This window comes from Egretta garzetta, unplaced genomic scaffold, assembly GCF_000687185.1.
Source record: "Egretta garzetta isolate BGI_Z169 unplaced genomic scaffold, ASM68718v1 scaffold204, whole genome shotgun sequence".
Lineage (NCBI taxonomy): Eukaryota > Metazoa > Chordata > Aves > Pelecaniformes > Ardeidae > Egretta > Egretta garzetta.
In genome coordinates, this window is record NW_009259424.1 from 1,437,234 (window position 1) to 1,451,948 (window position 14,715).

A 14,715-nucleotide genomic window follows, 5' to 3' on the forward strand; every position below is an offset into this window, starting at 1 on the left:
ACTTTTAATCTGGAGGGCAATGAAGGGAAGAATGACAAAGGCAGTCAGGATGCCCAGCTTCCACTGGGGATCTTGGTTTGTACCTTTGAACATTTTGTGCACGTTTTCTCCCCTGAGTTACAGCTGAACCAGGAAGGGGGTGGTAATCTCCTTACGTTATTCTGAAGTTGATTTGTGAGTTCTGCAACCCTTAAGGAAGTGGAAAATATAAGTGCCTGATTTAAAATCAGAACCAGGAGTTCTACAGCACCACCTATTATAGATATTAGTTAAAGAACTGGTATTCAAACAATTGGGAAGTTGTTCCTGGCCATAAAGGGCGCATGTAAGACCAAACAACAAACCCCATGATTTGACATGAAGCACCAGGAGAATATACTCAGCTGGAGTAATGCACATGTTACCAGTTAGCAGTGTCATATCATAGCTACGGCTGTTGAAAATAATCATACAAGAAACAGCAAAATACTAAGATGAAATACATTTTGATTATTCCCATATCAGCTCAGCCCCACAGCTTCATAAAAAGGTGTCTTATAATGTAAGAAGGTATTTTCTCCCTCTTATTAAGTTAGGTGTGAAATAAGAGAAGTTTTGTTTGATGTTCAAAGATGCCCTGAACCAGACAGTAGCAATTAAAAAAAAAAAAGAAAATGTTTAAAATACTTTCAAGAAATGAACATTTATTTAACATTCCAGTTTTGCTTTAGAATGTGAATTTATCTCTTTTAAACCCAATTGTTTAACTTGTGGAAAAGCTGTGTGATCTTTCCTAACTTTTTATTAGCACTGTAAGCCATATGCAGTCCTTTCCCTGATTCTTTTCTGTTTTCCATCTCTCTGTATAACTATGGACATGAGCAGAAGTGCCCATAAAAATTGCAGCGTTTTAGTTAGTACATCACACTGCGGGATCTAGTGCAGGTGTAATTCATGACAAGTATAGGAGGTACTGCTTGATTTCAAGCGAGAATAACCAATAAAACTGAGTTCATGATGGCAACTTCTGCAGGCTGCTGCCAATATCAGCGTGTTTAGGTTTTTTCTTTCAGCATTCAGCAATTAGGTTCCTGAGAGACCTGGCTAGTTAAATGGTTTTTTAGTTTGAAGAAGAAAAGGATTTGCACACAGAAGTGGGCAGATGATTTTCTCAATGGTGTAGTGAAGCAATAAACCTTGTAATGCATTTGTGTCCTTGTTTGGAGCGTGAGTAGATGAGTTTTTAGGATGTTTTATTTTCATATGTCCTTTTGCGGTATTAGTAGTCTGGCTGTGCTGCCACAAACCACTTTTTTGCAAGGTTGAACTGTAATTACGAAAGTCCTACATGATCTCAGTGCTACTGCTAATGTTGAAGAAATAGAAATTTGACATTCAGTCAAGAGTGTAAGCTGTGACACATAGGCAATGTGTTAGTTGCACAGGAACATAGGAAGGGAATAGTTTTAGTGGATAAGACGACACATTTAAGGGCTTTTTTCAGAGCTTTTTTTTTGAGATTACATCTCCAGTCATTCAGTTTCTTCTTGGCAAGCAAAAGAGTTTGTGAGAAACAGTAAGAAACTGTAAGTAAAGAATGAAATATTTTGTTTTGTTAAAGGGTTTGGTTGTTTTCAGTAATGAAGAATCTTAAACTTGTGATTTTTCACATGAATATAAAATATTTCCTGTAACAATGTCAATAAGTTTCCTCAAGCTGTTTAGAAAGAAAAAGTTAATAAATAGGGATTAACTGCCCTTTTGTCCTATCTCAGTAAACACTGCTCATTCTTACATTAGCATGCTAATGGTCATGATAGCCCGACAAAGTGAGCAAGACAAGAACTGTGGGGAGATGCAATTTCTGTGATGGGTTGGTCACATAAAAGATACTGCCTACTACTTGCAAATGGTTTTAAACTAAACCAGGGTAGGTTTAGACTAGATATAAGGAAGAAGTTCTTTACAATGAGGGTGGTGAAACACTGGAACAGGTTGCCCAGAGAGGTAGTGGAGGCCCCATCCCTGGAAGCATTCAAGGCCAGGTTGGACGGGGCTGTGAGCAACCTGATCTAGTTAGCGGTGTCCCTGCTCCTGCAGGGGGGTTGGACTAGATGACCTCTAGGGGTCCCTTCCAACCCCAAACATTCTGTGATTCTTCATTATTGCTTTTATGGTGTTTGCGCTCGTTCTAAATGAGATTTGCAGTTTCTCTGGTAGGTAAAATGTTGGCCATCAACTCACAGCTAGCCATCCCAGAGTGTCTTGAATAAACTCCTTTTTATTACTTTCCAGCCTCCTTGGTGATCTGTTCATAGCTGTTGAACACAGTCACTTTTTACTACTTTTGCGCCCTACTGTGTTCCGTTCACCGTTATGCCAAGAAATAGTTTGGCTGTAACCCTGAGGATCACATCAAAACCCTCTACTGTACCACTGTGATAACACCTTTCTAGAAAGCCCAGCTAGGGATGAAATTCAAGGCTACATGTCATGGACTGGTCGGTGACCTCCAAACACACCTAAGTACATAAAAAGTTATAAATATGTCTGTATTTCATTCAGTGGGGAATGAAATGAGTTCTTGTGCATCTTCTTAAGGGAAAGGAAAATGTTTGTTATCGACAGAACTATAATCCTGCTTTCGTTGGCTCATGTCATTCACTGTGGTTTAAAATTCTGCCAGTAATGTTGGCATGGAGTTACTCTGAGGCCTAAAGCAGTTCCTGCAAAACATGCAACCTCTGCCCAAGTAAATATGCTGCAAACTCATGTCACTGGGGAGTTCCCATTGCTTGGCTCTTATTGATTGTGAATTTGATCTTTTATTATTTGCCTCTTGTCCCTTTTGGACATTGTGTGTTTTCAAGATGAAGCTGTTACTTTAACTTGTTCCCAGGTGGTGAGTGCCCTTCCTTTTGATGTCTAATAATATCTTTCTCTCATTACTGTAAAAATAAACTCCATTTTTTTTATTTTTTTTTTTTTAATCTTCTGTTGTTAGGAAGTTGAATGAATTGTTCATAGTCTGAGTTTATTTTATATCTTAAAGTCACTTAGTGGTGTTTTATAAGTAATAAGTTCTAAATCAGTGGCCACAAATTTTTGTCTTTGCTTATTTATTTTTTGCTTCTTGCCTTTTACTCACAGTAGTGACTTACACACTGGATAGACCATTTCTTGCTGGCATTCATCTACGCTTCTTTTCTCCACTCATTCACTACATTCAGGTTATGAGTCCTATACACAGAGATGAAGTTAAAATACAGTTGAATGCTTAAGTGTGCTGAAAGGATTTGATGCTACTATCATGTGATATGGAAAAATACAAAGTAAAAAGGCAAACACATCTGTATGTGAATGGATATAGACAATAGATACCTGTGATTAAACTGACTACCCACTGGATGTCACTATTGTTCCACAGAAATTCATCCAAGAGATTATTTATCTAGAGTTGAGTGGCTGACAGCAAAGACCATTAGCTTGCAGCAGACTGAAAATTTCTAATTGTGTTTGCAGGAGTATTGTACGTTTATGTTCATTTTGCAATTGAGTTTTCTATCAGGGTTCACTATTTCATAATAATAAAAAAAGAGCATTGCCAAACCTTAAGCTGTGATGACTGTGTGAGCGCAGATAGTGAGTAATGAAAACCTACCAGCCAGCAGAGGAGCTTGTGTTCATTATACTCAAGCCACTTGTTCTCATTATTATTCTCTTACTCTGCAATTGCTGGAGGTAATCTCAACACAGTGAATGAACATCACCAGTCTCCTTCAATTTGCTTAGTACTTTAGTTATTTTCTTTTTCCAAAGACGTACATTCTGTGTGGTTTATTATTCTGAAATAGCACTTGAATATTCCAGGAGCTAGGTCTCTTAGTTGGGAGGCCAAGTAGTCCACTGGCTAGGGGATGTCTTGGTGTGAGGAGGCTGGATTATATTCCCCATACTCCCTTGGTGTGTGATCTCGAGCAAATCACCTCAAATCTGTCATGGTTTTTTTGCCATCTTTGTGTGTCTTCTTAACATTCCTTCTAAACATTTAATGGAAGAGATTGTTGGAAGGTGTTTGTACAGTGGCTAGCAGAGGAAGTCCTGACTTCTTTTAAGATTTTTGGGATGAAAGAGTCTTGTTTGGTGGTTCCACCTAACATTTGTGTCCACACTGTTTAAATGTAGACTGCAAAACCACTGAAAATTAAAATGGGTGTGGAAGAGTACTGCATTTTGTCTGTGGCTTGAAAAGCCCTGGTCTTCGAGCAGTAGCCCCAAAACACTATATATGACTCAGGAGAAGGAATAAAAGTTGATTAAAAAGACCAAAACCCACAACAAAACAAACCCCAGACACCTTCAAAATGCACTGTTACTCTCCTAAACCTGGAATATGTAGGCAGCATCAGATCCATTAAGGGATAGCCAGGTCATTGGAGGCACTTGATCACATCTCCTTCCTCAGCTTGGTGCCTAAAATACTTGTGTGAAGGCTTAGGGGTCTGTAAAGAGCCATCAGAGCTGTTGCACATCCTCTAAGGATTCCTCGGCATCATCCCAGCAAGGTTTCAACAGTTTTGTGAGAAGACGGGCACCAAAATATTCAAAACCCAAGACAAAGTGGGATCAGAATTCTAGATACCTGCTGGCCAAGCTGGAAAGAAGCAAAGGAGAAATTTCTCCCCTGGAATCCTTGAGGCTTTAACACTTCATTTGTATTCAGGGAAGGGGCAGCCTTTCACAGGGACTGAAAGTTGCTCAGCTAAGACCAGTTTTTTTTTACTACGAGATTATTAGAATTTGTGACTCTGGTGGCCTAGCCACCCAAAACAAGTCACTTCTACAGTTTTTAATTTGACAGTGGTGAGACCAAGTTCAGCTTAGTTCATACAGTCTTTGCACAGATGAAAGCATGGGGTTTGTCATGTGTTTTAACATGCTGGGAAGCTGGTTTAAAATGTTTTCTAAGCCATAGCCACTAGAGTGGGATTTAACAAGCCAGCTTGCAGGCCTCAGGCTGTGCAAGAAGGAGGTTCAGAGTTACCCTGGGCATCTGGGTTTGTGTAATCAGGCAACGGTTTCATTATCGGTGGCTATAGCAGCAATTGCACATTCATCTGCATTTGGGACGTGTTTGGAAATTCATGAAAAGTGAATCCCTAGTTTTTCAGGCAATAAATGCATTAGTTGATCTGAGCATGTCTGTGCTTGAATATAGACATGCTGAATTTTCATTATCATTTTTGTTCGCCATCTATGATTAATGACATATTGGCCTTATTTTCTTTTTCACATCCATAATTAAATATTTTTTTCAAAGGGAGCTAGTGATAATTTTACAGGTATTGCTTTCTGCAGGAGGTTATGGATTGGTTCTTTCTGGGAATTGTTATGGTTAGAACAAGGCATTAAAGAAACATAAAAGGAAGCATATAAAGTCAAACTCAGTTACACAGAACTCATTGACAATCACAGTCCGTTAAGAAGTTTTAGAAGATGTATTGAATATTTTCTAATAGCAAAAATTCTAAATTAATAGTATGAAATTATTTTCTGATTGCAGTTAGCACTCCCCCCCCAAAACAGCAAAATTTTCTTTGATATACATTTTTTTATAATGTGTGTGTGTATATGTATAAATGAACGTATGTTTTGGGCCAAATCTTTCTTGTTTTGGCTGTGCCTAATATTAGTCACCACTGCAGACATTAAAGCCTGTAGAAGTACAGAGATGGTTCTTAACACAAAGTTTACAGCAAACTCTAATCCTTCAGTACAGAGATGACCAAGACCTGGTGGTAGAAAACCGAATCCCATAATAGCTAAGATAATTCAACGTGTACTGCCTTTTTAATAGCAACTTTCAAGGTATAACTCAGGTTAAAAATCACAGTCTGCTCAGTGCTGCTAAAGCGTCTCAAGCAGTTGCATTAGTAATTGTGTGGGATCCTCTTTGTACTCAGTAAACTGGGGTCTCAGTGTTGCAGGGTTCAGTGTAGTCTCAAGCTTCCACTCTTGGATATTTCCTCACTACAGTCCTTGAAAATGAGAACGGTTTCACTATGTGGAAAAAAAAAAGCAAAGTAAAACCACTTCAAGTGTATTAGTTCTGTTTAAGAGATGCTTTCTAGCTTTGTTTTCATTGTATTGAGCGTATCTCAAGGTGATTGGCTGTGATTAGTTTTTTTTTTTTCCAGTAAAAATTCAGGAGAACATTCTGTTAAGGTTTTGTTTTTTCTAATCTGCTGCAGTGAAACTGCTTTGTAGAAACATTCCCTCCCAAGTGATTGAAGACATGCAGTTTACTAAGCCAAATCAAGTAACAAAATAGAGATAATTAAATTACTGACTTGCTTTGATAGAGGTGCTGCTGTATTATTTCAAGAATGATTTCCCGCCCCCTCCCCCCCCCCCCCCCCCCCCCACCGGGAGCCCCCAGTAATCAGAATAGGAGGTATGATGTATTTGGAAATATGGGGGATGTTATATTCTTCTGCTACCAACAAAAATACATGACTTTGGGAGAGGGAGGGCAGGGATTTAGCTGGGTTACGAATGGGTATTTTGTCCAGAACCACTGATGAATGACTACACATTAAAAATGAGTATCTGTGAATTCTTGTAATGTCATTAGGGTTTTGCTAGGAGAGAAAACCAATTTGTATCTGGTTTCTTTAAGGATTTTTGGATGCACTCTTCTCCAATCAGCGAGTAACCAATTTTCTCTGAAAGCCCTTTGCAGTTGTAGTATTTCTAAAATGTACACTGTTTGGCTTTGTAAGTAATGAAGCTTTATTTAGCTATTAGAGGGACAGTGTGGAAAACACATCACAAAACCCTAAGAAGCCCATCTCAGCAAATTAAAAGAAATAGAAGAAAATGACAGATTTAATGGTTTCCTCAGCTACATTATTGTCTTTGACAGTCTTGAAAAGAGAATTTCTAATGAGTGCTGAAGCAAATGTGTGCAGGAAGTGGTCTTGCTTTTGCTGCTGCACATTTGAGTTCCTCTAATTGCATCAATAAGGAATTTCTGCTCCTCATTTAATGAATGCCTTTTGATTACTTTCTGAAAGGCAACTGGATGTACGGGATAAACACTGGCACCTTTTGTATGAAGCCACATAAACAGGTTTCAATTAATAATCATCAGCCCTAGAAACACTGTATTATAATGCAGTACAGTAAATCCCATTGTACATTTTTATTTTAAAGCATTTATTAAGCCTGGATTTCCCTCTGCTTTGCTTTTGGTGTGATACCTCTGTCCTAAGACAGTGCTTTAACTCCCCACTGGCTTTTTATTATGTCTTGTGTTGGGGAGAAATCAGGCATTCTTTCACAGCTGTTCCTGCACCACCTCTCTCCTCAGACAACTCAGAATTTGTATAATGCTACAGTACCTGGGTCTTTAGCTCTTTCTTGGCTCAAAAAGTGAGTTTCAGAGCAAGGGCTGGGGTTAGGTTGGGGGGGAGGGGGGGGATAAGGGGGAAGCTGAGTTTGATTTTTTTTTTTTTTCATTGTTGTCATTTTTCTCCCTAAACAGAGGCACAGTCGCTGCAGGTGCAGTGGATTACTTATGAAAGAAGTTTTCTATTTAAAAACAAGAGAGACTTTAATGAAATCAATAGAGGGTTTGTACAATAGGTATTGTATTAAACCAGAGCTCAGGCTTCACATTGATTGTGGTATTTAAATTTCAATGAGTTGATTATGCACGAGAGTAAAATGACCAGTATTATGAATGTACAAAAAAGTGACATGGAAGAGCTGTGCCAGAAAAGTGAGAAAAACGTTCCCTTTATAGTCCCTAGAGTTCAATAAAGCACCACTATTTCCCAGCTTTTAAAAGCTCTTTTATCACAATGGTTCATACCTCACATTCCCTGGAGCCTGACTTGTTATACGTGCAGGGTCCTGTTCCATTCAGCAGCATCTCACTGGTTTCAGTGTTGGTAGGTTTGTAATCTACATAAAATTCCTGTGTGCTTGGAGTCATTTGCTTCAGCGACTGTCTCTTCTTTTTCCTGTGCCTTCGCATGAGAGAGCGCTGCTGCAGCTGCTTCATACTGGCTGGGTAACGCTTCCATGACACATAGATTACCAGCAGGATCACAAGCACAGACAAGAAAAGGGCCACGCTGCCTGCTATGATTTTATGGAAGGAGATGTGTTCTGTGTCGTGCTCAGGTTCGGAGCTCGATTCAGTGGCTCCAATAGTTGGGGGCAGAGGGGGCTTGCTGTCATGTTTAGGCCTGGTGAGTTTTGGTTTAAACGTTGGCTTTGGGAGAGCTCGTGCTAATTCAAACCTTTCCGTGGTACTTTTGCTACAGATGCTGTAGTTTTTCACTGCATCGATAACATTCACCCCTTGCAGCTCTTTGGGGCTGGCACAAATGATTGTATTTTCCCTCAGCCCTTTAAAACTTTTAAGCCAGTTTACCAGAGAGCAAATGTTTCTGCTGCATTCCCAGATATTCCCGGCAAGGCTGATGTCATTGAGGGATATCCAAGAATCCAAAATTTCTTGACCAATAAATGTGAGCTTGTTTGAATCCAGGTTGAGGCGCTGTAAATTGGGCACACACTGAAAAACACTCGGTCCACTGAAAGCTTCTATTTCATTGCCAGATAAATCAAGTCTTTGTAATGAGCTCCAGGTCCAGGACATAGTTTGTCCTATCACACTGATTTTATTCCACTGTAAATAAAGGTTTTGAAGGCTGACTAGCCTTGGAAAAAGTGCCAGGTTGAGCTTAGAAAATTGATTGTGCTCCAGGTGAAGCTCTTTCAGTCTGATCATGCCTGCAAAGACATTCCTTGCTAAACTTCGGATGCGATTATAACCCAGGTCCAACAGTTCAAGGTTCCTACAATCTTGAAATATTCGAACAGGGATGGTTCTTAGGGAATTGGACCGCAAATGTAAACTCAGCAGCTTCCTTAAGCCCCTGAACTGTTCAGATCCCAGAGACTGCAGCTGATTGTATGACAGATCCAAATTCCGGAGATTTGTCACAGGTCTGAAGGTATTATTAAGAAAATAGGAGATTCTGTTGGAACTCAAGATCAACTCTTTTAGTCTGCGTATTCCATTGAAAGCATTTTCGTCAATATTGCTGATGTGGTTATGGTCTAAATAGAGCCAGGTGAGTTGATTAAGACCTTTAAATTGATTGTATTTTAGTTTTTGGAGGCTGTTATATCGAAGGGACAAACCTAAACAACCAGCAGATATACTTGAGGGAATCTCCTGCAATTTCTGAGATTCACAATATACCATTTTGCCTTCACACCTACAGCCCTTAGGGCATCCTCGTTCAGCAGAAGAAAGCATTGTCAGTAATACAGTAGGGGCTATTACCAGAGCTACAGCTGATCCGCTCAGTAGCCTAATTACATTGAAACCTGGAAATAAAAACAACTTAGAAAAGTTATCCCCCCACACATCAGTCATTTCTTTCAATCATGCTAAAATCTTTTATTTCAACAATCATTTAAAAATCCCTAGCTCGACTCAAACTACTTTTCACATTGTTTTCTTTACTCAGATTTTTTTTAAAGAATGCCTTTATATAAATACTGAAAAACAGTTGGGTAAAAGGTGTAATCCCTAAGCAATTTAACTGTAGTAACAAATCACATTCAGGTAAGTCTATGGAGTAATTAAAGCACAGGCTATGCAGTGGCTATGAACTATACATTAAAAAAAATAACATAAAAAACATACCCATCCTTTGTGTTGTTCAAAGGTCGTCCTTAGGTCTTTTGTTTTTTGCTTAGTGTGCCACAAGCATGGCAGCCCCTGTCAGCTGCACTGTAGTGAGTCAGGGCTCGCTGACACCCAGGAAGAAAAATTGGACCCCTTGGGAGATGGACCGATTTTGGAACATTATTCTTTGCCAGCCATGCAGAACACTCCAAGAATAAATCAATCCCAACACAGCATTCGCAGAAAAATGTTAAATTCTTCCTAGGTAATAGGATCTTCATGGATATTACGTTTTTGCATCTTTATAGTTAGGAACCTGGCTTTTAAAATTTCTCTGTACAGGAAAGCATGTTAGATTCCTCCAAGCACCGTTTAGCTATCTGAATTCACACATCTGTATTCCATAGCACAGCAGTTCCCTTACTTAGTACCCGATCCGGCTAGGAAGCTGCTTTGTAGCACAGAAGGTAGAATAAGCCCGTACAATGAATAAGCTCTGCTCACTTCTGCATACTGTCATTCTGAAAGCTCCGTCCGACTGTTGCTTTGGTTTCGGCGAATGCGGTCTTATGTAAAGCTGCCCCCAGTGGTGAAGAATATTATGGGCATGTGCAGAAATGTCTTCCTTTTATCTTGCAAATGAGTAAGCTCTGCTGGGAAAAGAGTGATTGTGCGGAGTGACTAATAGGAGCAGGGTGGTCAGCTTCAATGTAAACTAGCGAGGTGTGCTGAAATAGCCAAATCCTCTTAGTCTCTTTTGCTGTTTCTGAAAGCTGGTTTGCATCCTTGAACTTAATAGCTTAGCGTGCGCTGCTGAGACTTTTGTCTGAGGGGCTAACATGACATTTGTAGGACATAGATACAAATTTTTGGTCCTAAGGGTTTTTTTTTTTTTTCCTTACTGCATTAGACATGTGTTCATATGACCTTTTTGCAATAACTCACTATTTTTTAGTGAAGTATCACCCCCCTCAGTGTGTCTCTTATCAAGCGTTTCAGTGGGGACACTATATTTTACAACATGAAAAATGTTTTGGAGCTGACATTTTGCCTTTTTGCTTTTTTCTTCTCTGTTAAAAGGCACAGTGCCAGGAGGTTGGGAGAGAGTATTGTGCTCATTTATTTCCCAACTTGCTGTCACTTCGTTCCACAACACTAACACTTCAAACACAGGCTTCCATAACCCTCGCAATACAGGGACTAAGCAACTTGGTGTAGTACCTTAATCAGGTGAACTGTTTTTACTGTAACTTATGACATGGGCAGGATTTTATGCGAAGGTACAATATGCAGAAGTTTTTTTAGATGCGTGACTCTGGGCAGTCCTTACATACCACAAAAAGAGCCTTTTCCTCTTCTCTTACTCTGCCTTTCTTTCCTGCATGCTGTAGAGAAAGGACGTACCCTCTTATCTGGGCAGAGCAAAAGTAGGATGGCATTACAGCTAATGCACCGTGCTGGCGGTCTTCCTTCACCAAGAAATACGTGGTCAGAGATGATGGTGGGGAAGTGTAAAATCATGGCTCTTTGTCGTGCAAGAATAGGCTAGAGCCTGAAGAGAAGTGTGCTGCTTGTTAAGAGAGGAGTACAGATTACAGTCCCTCAAATGCAACCAGACAGCTCTGAGAACTGCTTTTCCTTTCTGAGGCAGAATCCTTACCCCCTGGAATAATGTGCTTTGACTTTTCCCTTATTATTCATTGCTGTGAGCAGAGGAGAACTTAAAATGAGGTGAAACCTGAAATTTTCCATGCATTAAAATGCCAACATTGCCTAGTACTTAGTCTGTGAATGACTTCAGGCTTAGAGTAATCCCGCTAGTATTAACGCACCTATCTATAGTGCCTAAATTAGGAGCACAGTCGCCCCTGGCTAACACCTGTGAACATCTTCCATGTCAGGAGTCAGAAATACATACCTGTATCAAGGCACATCCTGTGAAAATTCTCCCCTTTGGGTCAGATTTGTGGAGAGGGAAAGGGTTAATTCCTCCATTAATGTCTGTCGCCGTCACCATCTCTATTCTCTACTACAGCTTGTTCCTGGCTCAAATCTGACCTGTAGGCTTGAGGAGCCAGCAACAACCCACAGACTGCACTGGGAGGTGGGATAGTCTGGGGAGCCATTCTGGTGACAGGAGTGTCACGTGCCGGCCCTGGTGTGCCTCTTACAGGTTTTCCATCACTGCCTTGGGGGCTCTCTGTACTTGATGGAGGAGGATTGGCAGCTTCAGGAGACAATTCAGACCTTCAGTAAGCCAATTTGCCTCTTGGCAAAGAACTGCCGCTCTTTCTCTGGTGACAGTAGAGGATGCCTGTGACAAGTAAACTCTGTATTGAAATAGCTCAGTTAGGTTCCTTAACTTAGATGGCATGAAATTAGGTGTAAATCTTCACCTGGTTCAAACACAGCAGGTAAAGCTTCAGACAACATGCAAATTCTTTCTCCTGAAGAGTTGGTGCTGCTCAGCGTACCAGCTCAGTCTGAGCCTTCTCCCCAAACTTTGCCTGTTCTCTGGCTTTTTCTTCTTTTGTTTTCTCTCCCTGCTCCATCTTCGTGGTGGAGTTAACAAGTAACTTGTCTGCCACCATGAGTCAGCAGAGCTTCCGTAGCGTTTCCAGGGTTTTAATAATTGCCAAGATTCTGGACAAATAAGAGGGAACAGCTACTCTTTTACCATGAGTTATCTTCATTTTTCTGAAAGGGGTGAGACATCAAGAGATGAACAGAGAGAGCATCAAATCTATGTTAATGGATTGCCAAATTCAATTTTCTTTACTGAGATCCTTTTTGAATTACACAAGCAGGAAAAGTGCCAGTGTCTGATAAACAGTTTTTAAAAATTACATTTCTGTATCTTCATACAGCTGAATGGGTCCTTTTCAAATTGTGAAAATAAAGCTGCTCCCAGTATAAAACATTTCATGCAAAATTTCAGACCAGTCTGGCCATATTTTAAACTATGAAAAAAAGAGAATTAAGTTAATGCTGCATTTTAGATAAGAAGATACCCTTTGTAAGTGGTATAACCTTTGCCTTTGCATCAACTACACCTTATGTATCTGTGCAAACCTGTGGCATTACCATTTAACTCCGGTAACCAGGAAAAAAGCCTCAAGGCCAAACCGGTTAACTTGTCTTATGGATAAGCTAGTTTTCATTAGAACTAATACCACAACACCTGAGGGCCTAAAATCCAGGAGTTTGTTGAAGGCTTGGTATGAATTTAACTTGCACCCCACGGGAGTTTGTGTGTATTCCTTCTGCGGGGTAGTTGTGGCAGTCAGAGGGCATTTTAAGTTCAGCTCTGTGCCATTGATAAAAACTGCAAGTGGGAAGTCTCAATGACTTCATGCTGACTGAATATTAGCACTCAGAAACAATGTTATTCCTTCTCTTCTGCCTATAAAGACAGCATTTTATGCAGTTCTACAAAGACAGATACTCTTAAGAGAAATACTTCATGTATTTGTGCACTCTCGCACACAGTCTGTGTTTTGGGATATCAGCCTTAGACATAAGCTGGGAAGCTAATTGGTTTTGAATTGTATGCCTCCATGATCGCTCTGATTTGTTTTTCTGGGCTTTTTCAGAGGGGGGAAACGACATACATCAGAAAATACATTGACAAATGTGTTGCTAAATATGTCTTAACATTCTTACAGATGAAAAGCGATGTGTTGGGTGGAGCTGTGATGAACACATTGTTTTCTTCATCAGCACAACAGACAAATTAAATTCAGAGTTTTTTCAAAATAATGCACTCTCTCAAGGTAGTGATGGCCCAGGTTTTTCTCTTGGTACTAAACTTTCAATAGATTTTCTGCCTGGAAGTTTTTCTAGATAGGATTCACTACTATCTGATTTTGCAGTAACTTGCTTTAATTTAATTTCATGTTTGTTTTTAGTTTTGTTTATGCAGTTAATTTCTAGTATATTTTCTTTTTCCATTCATTCTGGCTGTGGTCTCTGTACCTAGCTGCAATTTCCCTATGGAAGCTTAACATGAACTGCAGCCCAAATAGCAAAGGGTCAGTCAAAATATGACATTCCCCGTGAAAGTCTGTTCCTCCACAGAGCTGGTCTGGAATTGAAACATTTTGCAGAGGAAAGGGGAAATGGCAAATCTTGCATTTTTTCAGCATTATGAGAGGCACCTGTAATGACCAGGTACATCTCTTTGCCGAGTACATTTGAAAAGGAGAGATTACAGAATTATCAGGCTCCAGTAGAACGGGGATGAGGGCTGCAGGGAAGAGATGTATCCTTCCCAAAGCATAAGGAACCAGCACTTACCAGGTGCTGGCGGGATTCCATGTAAATCAGCCTTCCCCTATTCTGTCTCTCGTGTCTCATCAGCCTTCCTCAGGACTCTGCATGCTCACTCTTTAAAATGCAGTTCTTGTTTAATGACGTTGTTACAAAAAAGGAAATAATTTTTTTAAAATTTTCCATTTCTGTTACTTCTATAAGAGATCCATTCAGAAAAGCAGTATGATCCTTTCTAGCCACAGCGTATTATGTTCTTAATGCACAAACCTCAGAATTTAGACTTCTGGATACAGCATTTTTCTGTTCACAGATAGAGCTCCTGGGTCTAGGAGTGCCTTTGTGTGTGTAATGGCACGTCCCTTTGGGGAACCATAGTTAACAAGCGCTGCACCGTGTTCTTTTTGGGTCTATGAAGTGACAATGTATGTCTTTCCCTTGACTTTATTTCACTCTGAAGAAACTAGGAGTCAGCTGCGTTAGCAGTAGTAGCTTGTTCTAAATGGTACTGTAGTGTGCTATCACTATATCATTAAGAGTAGATAAGTCTAATAAAATGTGTTTGCAATTTTTGAGCCAGTGATTAAATGAACCTGCTGTTCCATGAGGATCAGATTAGAGCCGGGGGAGTGTAACTCCCAGTGTAAATATCAAAGCGTGGGAAGACAGAGGGAAACTCAGGATGCAGGATTTGCCAATGGCAGGCATAAGGAAAGGGAAGTGTGGGAAAGCCAGAGCCAAGGAACACGCAAGCA

At 40.1% G+C, this 14,715-nt stretch overlaps 2 protein-coding genes across 2 annotated transcripts in view; one reads left to right on the forward strand and one right to left on the reverse strand.

The window, feature by feature from the left end:
- LRRTM3 (leucine rich repeat transmembrane neuronal 3) overlaps positions 1-9,466 on the reverse strand; it is an 88,674-nt gene extending 79,208 nt beyond the window's left edge. Inside the window, exon 1 of the mRNA XM_035892554.1 lies at positions 7,856-9,466. Coding sequence (XP_035748447.1) covers positions 7,856-9,436 — 1,581 coding nt within the window. The 5' untranslated portion in view covers positions 9,437-9,466. The remainder of the gene's footprint in view (positions 1-7,855) is intronic.
- Positions 1-14,715, forward strand: part of CTNNA3 (catenin alpha 3) — a 505,586-nt gene that overhangs the window by 228,686 nt on the left and 262,185 nt on the right. The window lies entirely within an intron of this gene.